Source organism: Bombus bifarius, unplaced genomic scaffold, assembly GCF_011952205.1.
Source record: "Bombus bifarius isolate JDL3187 unplaced genomic scaffold, Bbif_JDL3187 scf7180000008193, whole genome shotgun sequence".
NCBI classification, from domain to species: Eukaryota; Metazoa; Arthropoda; class Insecta; order Hymenoptera; family Apidae; genus Bombus; species Bombus bifarius.
This window is the reverse complement of record NW_022884501.1, coordinates 1,918,841-1,931,502: the sequence shown is the minus strand read 5'-3', so window position 1 is coordinate 1,931,502 and position 12,662 is coordinate 1,918,841. Positions and strand designations below refer to the sequence as shown.

The 12,662-nt window shown below is 38.0% G+C and overlaps 3 protein-coding genes across 5 annotated transcripts in view; 2 read left to right on the top strand and 1 right to left on the bottom strand.

Moving 5' to 3' along the window:
* Positions 1–6: 6 nt before the first annotated feature.
* Positions 7–1,147, top strand: LOC117209750 (ras-related and estrogen-regulated growth inhibitor-like). The gene is made up of 2 exons (XM_033452101.1): positions 7–270; positions 352–1,147. Exons 1-2 carry the CDS (start codon positions 145–147, stop codon positions 505–507), a joined length of 282 nt encoding a protein of 93 aa, XP_033307992.1. The 5' UTR covers positions 7–144; the 3' UTR covers positions 508–1,147.
* On the bottom strand, positions 890–3,455 carry LOC117209749 (general transcription factor IIE subunit 2). Of its 2 annotated transcripts, XR_004487979.1 has the most exons (5): positions 3,268–3,455; positions 2,724–2,988; positions 1,715–1,924; positions 1,112–1,628; positions 890–1,035 (listed from the first exon to the last, which is right to left on the bottom strand). XR_004487979.1 is itself a non-coding variant. In XM_033452100.1 (4 exons), the coding sequence occupies exons 1-4, from the start codon at positions 3,327–3,329 to the stop codon at positions 1,308–1,310; spliced, it is 858 nt and encodes a 285-aa protein (XP_033307991.1). In that variant the 5' UTR covers positions 3,330–3,455; the 3' UTR covers positions 1,075–1,307. The 2 variants fall into 2 exon arrangements, 1 of the variants encoding a protein (XP_033307991.1); XM_033452100.1 differs by lacking the exon at positions 890–1,035 and having other exon boundaries at positions 1,075–1,628.
* Positions 3,456–5,450: 1,995 nt separating this feature from the next.
* Positions 5,451–12,662, top strand: part of LOC117209715 (glutamate receptor 1) — a 335,559-nt gene continuing 328,347 nt past the window's right edge. The window contains exon 1 of one of the 2 annotated variants that reach the window (XM_033452010.1): positions 5,451–5,734. In XM_033452010.1, the coding sequence (XP_033307901.1) occupies positions 5,512–5,734 (223 nt within the window). In that variant the 5' untranslated portion in view covers positions 5,451–5,511. The remainder of the gene's footprint in view (positions 5,735–12,662) is intronic. The other variant, XM_033452011.1, reaches the window with a different exon arrangement.

Sequence of the window (12,662 nt, the reverse complement as noted above, 5' to 3'; positions counted from 1 at the left end):
CAGAGCGAAGATGAATTACCTTCCACGGAAACTGTACAGTGGGCGGATGGATTACTTTTAGTCTATTCGATAACCGACAGGGGTTCTTTCAATTTCGTGAGAAAGGCGAAGGAAACGCTGGCGGTGGTTGATCCCGAAGCCACGATGCCTCTCGCTTTGGTCGGAAACAAAGCCGACATGGTTCATTTGCGGCAAGTTAGCACCGAAGAGGGAGAAATACTTGCGAAAGATTTTGAATGTTGGTTCAGTGAAGTGTCTGCCGCGGAACAGGTATGCTTCTAATCTTATTATTAGTTAGAAACAAAGTTTCGTACATAAATTTTATTACCGAAGTGTAATATGGTTTCTTAGGTCACACAAGTTGCTGAATCTTTCCATGAACTGTGTCGAGAAGTTCTGGCAGCTAGAAGAAGGAATAAGCAATCTTTACTGGATAGGATGCTTGGTAGCAAAGCGACGCGTGCTTATTCACGAGGTAAAAGTGACTCGGCGCTTCCAAAAGATTAATACACGTGTAAAACCAGTTCATATCTACTTATATATATATATATATATATATATATATATATATATTATAAATATATATATATATATATCGTTTTATAAAATTTATATATATGTAAATTTTATAAAAGAAATGTTTAAAAAAAATTTATAATACAATCTTACGAATCAAAACTGAATGATACATAGCTTATCTATATATGTGTACTTGTTATTGAAAGTTTAATTACCAAAGATTTATGTAACATCGTGTAATGTTTTTTGACTTATATATATTATGTAAATCATATACAATACGTAAAGTTTAGAAGTTTCATATTATAATTTTGTCAACATGTAATGTAAGCACAGTTTTTTAATATACTCCCGTGTTTTTTAATGGAAGAATTTATAGTTTTAATATCAATTAATGTATGTAAAAATTTGACGCAAGATATAAATATTTGAATCAAAATTTCACGTCCTATCTTGCTATAACATACATATGAAAATTGTATCTGTTCACTTTGTGAGGCTGATTACAAATGTAACCTACATGAGAATAGATTAGATAGATATGGAAACATGTAATATATATATAATTGATCTATATTTATTTTGTACTTACAATGAAATTATGACAATAAATATTTCTTATTTATTATATCACTGTGATATGTAACACTAACACGTTAACTCCAAAATAGACAATTTCTCTTACATAATGATCGTAAAAAGTTATGATAATAAAACATTCTTATCTCTCTTTTAACACTTAGGTCATAGATTTAGTTTCTTTACAAAATTTCAGGATCATTTCGTATTTATTTCGTATCATCGTACGTTTCTAAAACATCTGCTAAATGTTCGTTGTCTCTTGGTTTTTTGAACTGTTTTCTCTTACTAACAGGTTTCTTTCGTTTAATCGGGGCTGGTTTCTTGGGGCCATGATCCTGCATAGATCGTATTCCTTGTTTTTCTAAGTATTCATCGATTTTTTGATCATCCATTGCATCAACTGCAACAGCCCTCCACAACTTTTGAAATTCATCGTCTATTGGAAACTGTGCTGTTTTATCATTATAAAATACAATCTTTTTCTTGTCCAAGGGTCTTGTTATAAATAATATCTCATTTTGTAAACTCTAAAATTATTAAGTTCCTATTAAAATTGCTGACAAAACTGATATACTATAATCAATTATATCGGTATCATCATGCTTCTACATACCTTTAAATGCTTATCACAGTGTGGCAGACTTTCTTGTATATCTTCTAATAGTATTCCGCCAAGACCTTTTAAATCTTGTTGTTTTAATAATCTCAGTAAAGATTTTTTATCTTTAATTTTATACATAGCTTTGAATACAAATCTACCATCCGAAGTTACTTCTATCTTTGGGTTTTTAATGAGAGCTTCTGTTTGAAGCCATTGTTTTACCTAATGCAAGAATAGCATTGTATCTTTATATTTTCACAAATTGTTTAACAAGTTGACTGCCACGACACGCGTGTTCGGGTGTCAGCAAAGATTCTGGTAGGGCCATGTAACCCATATTCGGGTGTCGATTATTTGACTACTTACGAAAGATCGTCGTAGGTATTTGAAAAGATATTCCAGAGAACAAAGCTATTGAATTGTTATAGAAGTAATACGAAAATGGTTTATTAAAAAAATTATTTAGAATGTAAAACTTTAAAGCATTCTATACATAGCTGAAGTTGATTGGGACAATTTGGACAATAAGTTGTTGTTTTCTTAAAATTCTTTTGTGTCTTTGTTCGGTCCATTCAACATCTTTTATTATGCTGACTCCGTCAAAGAGAAGGATTTTTTGTATTTTCAGACAACCATAATAATTTCGTACCTAATAACTCTCCAAATATTCCAATATTTATATTCTTCCTTGTTGCAATTTTGTAAACCATCAAAGCGTTTACAACAGAAATTCCCAGAAGGAGTTGAACGCCAAGTTTTCTGTACCATTTGATTCTTTTTCTAATTATGGTGGCATAAGAAACCATTTGGTTGGAATAATCTATACCATACTTTCCTTCATTATATTCAACAACAGCTAGAGAGATCATTCTTGAGACCACCATTTAAGAGACCCGCATTATTAAAATATCGATGGGAGTACCTAGCAGAGAGCGCTTGGTACTGCTACACACATGGCTTTACGGAGATTTCATTGAAAACACGAGTGGCAGTCAACGTGTTAATGCATTATTAAACTTACCTTGGATCCAACATCCAATTGATTTGTTTCATCCAAGATTTCTTCTAACGTTAAAGGGTGATCATCTCCTTCTTGATGCCTAGCTTTCATATGCTTTACTATTTTGGCTAACACACCAAATTTATATTGCGTACTGCCAGACATGGTTTTGTAGTTAACCATGTCTAGTTTGGGTCCGCTAGACACGGAGGATAGTTTTGGCTTTTTTTTGAATGGCTCATCTCGTGTGGTATCTTTCTCCTGTTCCTTCTTTCTTTTCTCCACCCTATAAGAACAAAATTTATTGCCTACAATATTGAACCAAACAAACAAACAATATTCTATCAAACTGTATATAAGTTATGTTTGAAATTTGTATCTATCTTTTTAATATCTTTTATCGTAATTTGTAATATCTTGCAATCTGCTTCGAATAATTCGTACATTTAAATTATTGCGTGAGCTTTACGACAAAATTTACGCAAATTCAATATTTGCTTTAAACATAACATATACTTTCTACAAAAGTTGAGGTTGGAAAAGAAAATTCACAGATAATACTCACGATGGTGTTGTAAGAGCTCTTTTCTTAAAGAGCTCTCGCTCTCTAAGCAATGCTGGATCCATTGTATTATAAAATTTCAATTGCACAAATGTTAAAATCTCAAATCTCCACTTTCCTTATGAACTATCACTTCTGTCACATTCTAAACGCATAATGAGTCATCTAACCATCTCATCATTCGTTCCATGTCCATAGCGTGAAATGAAACTATACTGCACATGCGCGTATTTGCTTTCGATAAATCGCTCCATAATTTCGATTACTCGATAATTTCGTTTCAATAGTTCAAATATCGAAATATGGCCGCACGAATAAAATAAAATGTCACGGTGAAATGTGCGTGCAATCTGAAAAGTGAACAAAATAAACGAATATATTAGGGGGTCACTTGAAAAGTCTGTTCCAATTTACATTTCGATTCGATATACATTTACTGAACTATATATTAGGTGCCATATTGTCTCACAACTTTTCTCCATCTTTCACGCATCTTGAATATTCAATCCTTCCAGAACCTCTCAGGTTTTTCGGTAAAATACTTTTCAGTATGATCTTTCGTGTTGACGAAATTCCTTAAAAATCGGAACGAATTTTCCAGGCAACCCAATATATATATAAATTATGTGAATACAGTGAATTTAAGTAGACTTATCAGATCGCGGGGTTCCGAATTATTCAGTTTCGATAATAATTTCGATGGATATGATACGTATCCTTGTTCGTCTACTGTCTTCTTGAATTTTACTCGCGCTATTTTCGTCTTTATCGAGACCTAACTGAACCGTCTACAATTCGTATATCAAATTCGACATCGATCGTCATAGTGAATTATGATTTTACGATTTTTTTGCAAGTATGAACGTTTTACGTGCTATAAAGTGGACATAATTCGCCAAAGTATTTCCACGCTCTTTGACGCCTGCGACGTTTTGCGAGCGACACAGCCGGCTTCCTTCATTTCGCACTTTACGAACGTCGCGTCAAAAGGGCAAAGTAACCGCTGCTTTAAGAGCAGTTCCTTCCACGAGCTTAAAAAGAGCCGACAGAAAGAACATATTGTTCTCATTGCGAAAGGTACTAACTTTTATATGAAGCGAAAATCGACGTTTTCCTTTGTCACGTAACACCGTGTTATTTTTACGCTTGATATTTGAATCTTATAAAATATATCCTGTATAAAATCTTTCATAATATATTCTATATAAAATGCTCGATTCTTGTAGAGTAGCTATAATATATATATATTTATATATTTATTCAGATTTCATTCCGTTAGATGCGTCAGAAATTTCCCGCCAATTTTATAACCGCCATGTTTATATAAACGGGAGTAAAATTATCGGCAACGTCGAACAGCCAGCACTTATTTTTTTTTTTTTTTTTTTGTAAAAGCGTAATTTGCATTCGTACAAAGACAGTAACTATCCCAAAAGCTATCGCAATCTAGTGCAGCGTAAACATTTCGCGGGCGTGGTGCAAGAAATCACAGTTAGTCTGTGGCGTGGCTGGATCGTAGCAATTGCGCGCAAACATCGTGATCGTGAACAGCGGTCGAGAGGAGGGGGAGGGCTGGTAGGAGTGGTAGCAAAACAATTCGTTCGGTAACATAAACATCATTCCGAGCAGATTCGTAGCGTGTCACGATGTTTACATTCGATAACCCGCTCCATAACTTGTTATCACTTTCGCAGAAACGTTTGCCGTATTCCGTGTATGTCCGCACGTTCCATCTTTTTTATTCGGTTCGTACGTACCGACAGAGCAACGTTGGCTCCTGCGCATCGGTATTCGCGATAGAAAGTAACAGGAAATGCCGTACGTAGGGAACGCGCGCGGTGCGCTAGGGTCGTAACATGCGCGTTAAGCGTGCGCTCCCGGTTCTCGCAGACGAATGATAGAGAAGGAGGGAAAAAGTAGTTACGGGAGTGAGAGGGTGAAAAGAGGGCGCGAGGTAGAGAGGGTGTAGAACGGGGTTGGTTGGTGGAGATGGCACTGAGACCGGGATCTGTAGCAGGAGGAGAGCAGCAGAGGCCAGAGGAGGGAAGAAAGAGAGGGAAGACGAGGAGCGAAGGGTAGGGAAGAGAAGGGCGGTAGGGCTGGTTAAATGACGACTGGTCGTAGGCGCGGGGTGACGCGGGAGGGACACGAGAGCGTGGAAGAGAGGGATGCTGGGGCGGTTCAAGCGAGATCGAGTTCACGCCAAGTGGAGTACGGCAGTTTGTGTCAGACCACGGAGCACGGAAGATGCTCCCGGTTGTTTACGGAACGGGTGGACCACCCTCGTCGCGGCGACGACGCCGCGCCACGATTTTTCTCGGTGTCGTGTCTTCTGCGCTTGGAAACACCAGGAACGTCGTGAGTTCTTCTTCGATCATCAGGCCGGCTTCCACTGCCACCATCATGACCACCGCTTTGGGCCTTTTAATGATCTTGCTGCCAGCAGCGTATCCGGACAAGATCTCCATCGGTGAGTGTAGCTATCGAGTGTTTTCTATCGAATCGGCCGAGTATTCCGTGGGCATGAAACACGCGTACGGGCGTCGTACGGCCAACGACAGAGGCACGTTGCGCGACATCGCTGGTCGAACGTTGTGCAACTGCTCCAACGGTTATGGAGGGTTGTTGCACTCGAGTCGACCCGTACGTGTCTATTCAACGCTGGCTGGAAGTAAATACTCCGCGTTCTTGATGTGCAGTTGCTACGGTCCGCGTGAAAGCTTTTGCACATGATTCTCTTTGACGACGTGAGAGCAGGTGAAAGGGGGAAGCAAGCGATGGTCGTGTAAATAACGTGTTTTTCATGCGATGAAAACGAACGAACGATCGTCGTCGTCGTTCCTAGAATCCCCAGTGCTTCGAGTTTGATACGTTCGTTCGTTGGATAAACTAATATGTTTTCTTTTCTGTTTTTATGAAAATACGCGTAATCGCAGCGAAGTAAACAATCCAGGTAGAGTTCGAGACGGAAGCTCGTAGTTCTGTTGTTGTCCCCCGTGTTACATGCTATTTCTAGAAACAGTAAATAAAAATCAGTAGCGTTATTACAGTTTGTCGTGATTATGAAAACATTCACCGTCGAGTCTTTTCGGTTGAATTCGCAACGAAGGGAAATACGTTCCATTTGAAATGTTTATAAATCGCATGTACGAACGTTCTAGTCGTGACGACGTGCTTGTTATGCTTTATCACGTAGAATTATATTGTTATATCCATACGTACAATTGTTCGGAAAACAATAATGAAAAGAACGAATAATAAATTATGAAACGTATTAAATTCGCATTACGTATCCTTTTGTTAAGTGGCCTCATACATACGAAGTATTATTTCATCGCATGCTTTCAATTAAACATCGATTTCAGTAATACAAAGCAAAATTATTAAATAATATAAATGTTACGATTTACGTTATTACTATTTTTTTTCCGTTACGCTAAATCAGTATTTGCCTCTGTGTTTACGAGGGAATAGATTCGAGTAAACCATCTGATAGCGAAATCATGAAATGCAAACCCGTGATAGAATTGTACCGATTGATCAATCCATCATTGGTTACGTTTCTGGTTGAAATAACCACGATTAAAAAAATATTCGCTATTTATCTCAAAATCATTGGTTGAACAGAATACTGAAAAGTTTTAAAATACTGAGCACGTTTTTCGAAACCCGCGGCGTTTATCCGATGTCATAACAGGCATACAATTTGTTTCTTTAATTTCCTACGAACGAAAATCATCATAAATCTATATATATTGAAATTCAATTATCAAATAGCATACATACACAAGTATCTACATAAATCGTTTCGGTACCACCAATTAAAATAATTTTCTCGAAATCGAAATCTTTACGTCGAAGTTTCAACTTAATTAAGCTAAGTTTAAAGTTATTTCATATAACGTTATAGCAACCCTAATATTAACTCTGCCACCGAATGACGCCATCGTACATATAGACGCTTGGGAACGTAAGTTTGAACGACACGTTTGTGAGCACACAAAGTGCGCGTAATTAAACAAGGAAACGGGGAATACGTTAAAAAATATTCGCAATTGGAAATAGGGAGAAACATGATAAATCACATTTTTCGTTTTTACGGTAGAACCGTAGAGCAGTAGTATGATACTTAACGTGTTAATTAATTCGATATTATCGATACTGTGTTTTTATTTGGTTTTCCAGATTAAATATATTTGTCATTTGCTTGAAGAATATTTATTATTTATTATTATTACGAAATTATATTGTTCATTTTATGGAAGATTTCGTAGATTTAATAGTTAGTTTTAAGAGACGTGCATTTGTGGATTTATCAGGTTAGCCCTCTTTTTAATTTTTATATCGCCACACAGTGATAGTTTCAAGTATCCACCGTATTAACACTTTATCGATCAAACATTTATCGCGAACAATGAAAATTTAATAAAACATTAACGTCTATCACACGTCATATTTTGTTTCCGTTACTTTTATGAATCTTTAATAATACAATATATTTTTATTATAAACATTACTTTGAGATTTTTTTCTGTTGACCAAGCACATCGGTTACGCGTTCATTTATTTCGCAGCTAAAAATTAAATCCAGATTAATCTTAAAGCGTCGCACGTATGTGGCGCTGGTCAAGCGTACGGGTTAAAGAGGCTTTGGTTATTATTTCTACATTATTGATTTAACATAATTCAAATTACATATTACTTGAAATCCTTATGTCTTCGCAATATTCCATTATTAAAGCGTTAAAATTAGCCAGGTACCAATATCGAAATCAGAATATCAAAAAGATCAAAATACACGTGAACCAGACTCAAACTATACAAACTATTTCTCACCTATGGTCTTCGATTCTTATCTAGAGGGTATCTTCTCAAAAAGTTTCATTCCCCACAGAATTTGCCGGAAACATTCTTCCGTCTGTCCCTTACTCTACTTACTCTCTTTCCCATCTTCCTTCTTAATGCCAATAATTTCCCGGTGGGATTCAAAAATCGGTCATCAATGTCTCGCTCGTCGGAGAAGCGTGATATTCGGTTAAAAGCCTGCTAGATTACCGTCAATGCGCATCTCAGCTGCGTAACGCTAGAAGTTGTGGGAAATGACTATGGAGAGAAGGAAAGCGTGGCGGCCGCGGGTGAAAACGCCGTGGGCAAGGGTAAGACGGAGAAGAAGCGAGCGAGATGTCTCGCGCGAGGGTGGAAAGGGAACGGAGAAAGTGGACGCGAGAGTGAGACGAACAAATACAGAAACAGTGGTTGATGTAAGAGGGCGCCGAGCAAGGGGAGGAAAGAATGCGCGAGAGACAGAGAACGAGGCGGAGGAAGAGAGGAACGTTGAGCGAAGAGTGAATGATGAATGCCTATAGAAATGGCGGTGTCTTTCTTCCACTCGTGTAGGTATGTAGGTAGAGAACTACCGGCTAAGTCGACGAAAAGGCGAGGAGGAGGTCGTGGCACGAGAGGTGGTGGTGACGTTGGAGGAGGATGAGGATAGTTGGAAGGTTCGTTGCCTTGCCAAGTTATACAGCGCACGGCGGCTTTCTTTGCTACTCGAAGGGCGCTCTCTACCACTTCACCACCACTCGCTCTGTATATTTTTACGGAATTATGCGAAAGACCGCGGCGAAAATATATCAACGGAACGCGTCATCGGTACTTGACCTCGCTTATGATACCCGTCCTCGCCCCTCGTCCACCCCGATTCACCCGAGTCGCTCGTTGCAGGGAGTTTTAAGAGAGTTCTCAGCCGATTCCTGGTCGACGTCACGTCGCACGTACATTACGTATTCCGATATAAATCGCCGGATTAAAATACACTTGCGGTGGATTGTTGTCCACGCGGTCGCGCCACGCGTACTTCCACGGTACGCTGTTTCTTCCAGTCTATCGGAATACTTGGTATGTTTGCCGAAAGAGACATATAAGAGTCGTAACTTCTGAAGAAATTCAATTGAGTATGTTGAATCTTAAGATGCAGAAGTTGGTGATTGAAATGTACAATGTAAGATAAGTCGTCAATGGAAATAATTAGATTTCTTTATGACAAACACGATTTTCAAGTTTTATGCTGTACAAAATTTGTGTAAATGTAAATAATTATATTTACGATCTTTGTCATCGCGTTATACACAGTGTCTTTATAAACAAAATTGTTTGCTGGGGATCATTAGCGTTCTCTGGTATACTTTAAAATTCAGGGGAACCAGTTCGGTCGTCAAGGGAAAGCTTGACGCGTCGGAGGTTCGTTTTCACCTCGTGTAGAGTGCACTGTGGCGGAATCGCGGTCAAGGTTCAACGTATAGAAGAGTAGACTTTTTAAGCAGTAGAACTTAATTGCGAATTTTACTTACGTCGTGTACGATGCTTTTACGCTGATGAACAAAGAAGACGCGAAAAAATTCCATTACACTCACTTTTCGTGGCAACCACCTCGGCTTTTTATCTTCCATACAACTTAAAAATTTTCAGTTACAAACAGTATTTCGTTATCTTAACGTTCCGAGCTCGTCCAATTAGCGCCAGCTTTTTTCGACAGAGCTTTCCAATGAAATTAGTCGAAATTTTAACATTAAATCCTTCGTAAAACGCACGCTTTGTGAGATTTGTATTTTATTTGAAAATAAAATGCACCTTCTTCGTACTTGTCTTGTCTATCCACCAAAGACGCTTATACGGCGGACAAAGGAATCATATAGCCGTATTTCCCCATTGTACGCAAAGATCCATACTACATCAATTTGTTCGCACAAAGTAGGTACTATGAATACAAACACGGCAATAATCCTGGCAAACATCATCCATAAAGCATTAAAAATCAACGAATCCTTTTTGACATTTCATTTACTTTGATCTTTAACATTTGATTTTCATATTATACATATATATGGTACAAAGGTTACGGATGTAACACATAAATTACATTTTCTCTCTTGTATGCTACCATATACTTTAAAACTCTGTATGTTGTTAACAATTGGTGGAATTCCACGTCAGATCTATCTTCGCATTTAACTTTAGCATTAAATATTTGTTTTCGTCACCTTTCTGAATGCTTTAACGATATTAATAACTAATATCGGTTAAATTAAATTCACGTGGTAACTAAACTAATATTATTCGTTTCTTATAAGAACATCGTACGCTTATCACCAGTACCATTTTCAAGTTTATATCTTCAAATCTATCAGGTTGTTTCTTTTTTCCGCTGTATCATATTCAAATAGTTCTTCTTAGCATAAAAGTGTCATAATGATACACGTAAAATTAACAAAGATGGATTTATCATATTTTCCCGTGATCTTCATATAGTACAATAGTTTTGTGCACGGTACAAGTGCACGTTGTCTTCTATTCGAATCGATCTGCTTGACGAATGCAAGGAACTCGTACTGTACCACGCAATAAATGCGAATTTCTGCCAGTATTAAACGAAAATTCCAAAAATTTAGCACCGAAGTAGTTGCGAGACACTGGCGTGAATTATATAGCGGTTCCTTCTCGAATCACCGTGTCGACAAAATGGAATTAGAATGGCTATGGGGTGGTCGGGCGAAGTCTTTTGATTCGATGAGAACAGAAAATTTCTGTCTTCCAGCTGTGTTCATGCTGGCAACGTCTGGCAAGTAGCATCTCGAACGACGCGAGCAAAGGTACGATGCCTTTGTAGAGGAAGGTAGCGGTACCTACCACTCAAGCGACCTACCGTCCGACTAATGCGATTAATAGCACGCCCGCTATCAGACAAGAGAGACAGGGCGATGTGCTCGTAGCTTCTGTATCGTCGTGTTCATCATTGAAGAATTTCCCTCTCGCTGCTAGAACGCGCACGTTGCGACGAAATCGAATTTTACCGCGTTTCCCGGGCATTGGCTGGCGGAATGAGTGCTCGATCGAGGTGTCTGTGGAAAAAAGTATTTTGCTGCTACTTCGTCACGGTAACTCTATGCATATGTATATACCGTTATGGATTATTTTCGAGTGGCGAGATTTACCTGTGAAATGGAAGAATTTTTAACGTAATCCTTAATGAATCCTTGATGTACGCGTCTCTTCCGAGATAACTACGTATCGAAAAAAAATGATCGATTTTAGAATTGGTTTTCGACTATATCGTTTGCGATTATAATGCTTTGATCTACGTTTTAACGAAAGAAAATGCTACTTTTTATAAAGCTGAAAAGTATCATTTTTAATCGATGTAAAAGTATCACAACATAGGCTGTGTATGATGAATTTCAAATTACCGAACAAAATATTTCAACGTTACTACTTAGAAATACTAACTTACTATAGAAAATCTTTCAAATTATTATTCTTTACGTATTAATTTCTATAACGAAAAAGTAGGAATCGTGTAAGGTATATGTATACTTGTATATACGTATCTACTACTTCAATGTACCTTGCTAACTCTCCAACTCTTAAAATGAATAAATCACTGGTAGAAATATATCCACGATGTGTCACGAATTCTTTAAGCTAAAGTTAAGATCTTCTTGTATATTACTATCGAAGCTTTTCTCAAAAAGTTGCGAACGAAACTCATATTCACGAGACGATTTCTGTTGTTTCGATTCATCAGACGAGTCCTAACGGTACAAATACCGTGGACGCGATTCGATTCCATACAGTTTATGAATCGGCACGGCGTTGTACCTGACCTTTCCTCGCGAATTATACTAATTCGCGCACAGAGTAATCCGTACAAAAGGTTGGCATTCTGAACGGCGAATGTCTCGGGTACCGATAGCATCCGAATGCCAATTTATTATTCACATAATCGGGCGCAATCGGACCGCGTTATTCGGCGGCCGTGTAATGCGAGACTGGCTCGGCTGTGTTTCTATAATTGATGCATTGGCTCCTCTATTAGAATGACAAAACCGCCGGCTCGTGTATGGCCATCGACGCATATTCTACTATGCTTGAACACGACGGCCAACCACGCGAGATATCTCTCTAAAGCGTGCTTTACAATATCGTCTGTATTCCTGCGAAGTTACTCGCCATTAAAGCCACCGATCTGGAGAAATCTGCCATCCAAGTTCACGGAATTACTTACAATTCACGAGACACGTCTTTTTAATAAGATTCATTAATTGCTTCGTTGGGGTTGGTTTCATCGCGGTCATTGAAATTGTTTACAATTTCATTCAGTCGGTTACACTGCTACGACATTTGGAGATATAAAATTAATTGGATCGAGCGCGAGTCTGTATTTTATGAAATTGAAAGAAGCTTAGGCGATTATCATTTTTTCGAGGATAAAACAAAATTAGATGGCAGATTAGATTGCTTCGGAATATGTGGGTGTCGGTTCAAAGGTAAACTCAGTACACGGAAATAAAAAGAGACGTAATTTTATTCCTGTAGTTTTACACTTAAAGTCTTCGATTTGC

What these genes read in the sequence shown, in the direction of transcription:
- LOC117209750 (XM_033452101.1), top strand. Translation starts at nt 145, where the DNA reads ATGCCTCTCGCTTTGGTCGGAAACAAAGCCGACATGGTTCATTTGCGG. An exon ending in AAGTGTCTGCCGCGGAACAG is followed by an intron (nt 271 to 351) that starts GTATGCTTCTAA and finishes ATGGTTTCTTAG; the next exon opens with GTCACACAAGTTGCTGAATC.
- LOC117209749 (XM_033452100.1), bottom strand. Translation starts at nt 3,329, where the DNA reads ATGGATCCAGCATTGCTTAGAGAGCGAGAGCTCTTTAAGAAAAGAGCT. An exon ending in AATTGGATGTTGGATCCAAG is followed by an intron (nt 1,925 to 2,723) that starts GTAAGTTTAATA and finishes TTCTTGCATTAG; the next exon opens with GTAAAACAATGGCTTCAAAC. An exon ending in ACTGTGATAAGCATTTAAAG is followed by an intron (nt 1,629 to 1,714) that starts GTATGTAGAAGC and finishes TAATAATTTTAG; the next exon opens with AGTTTACAAAATGAGATATT.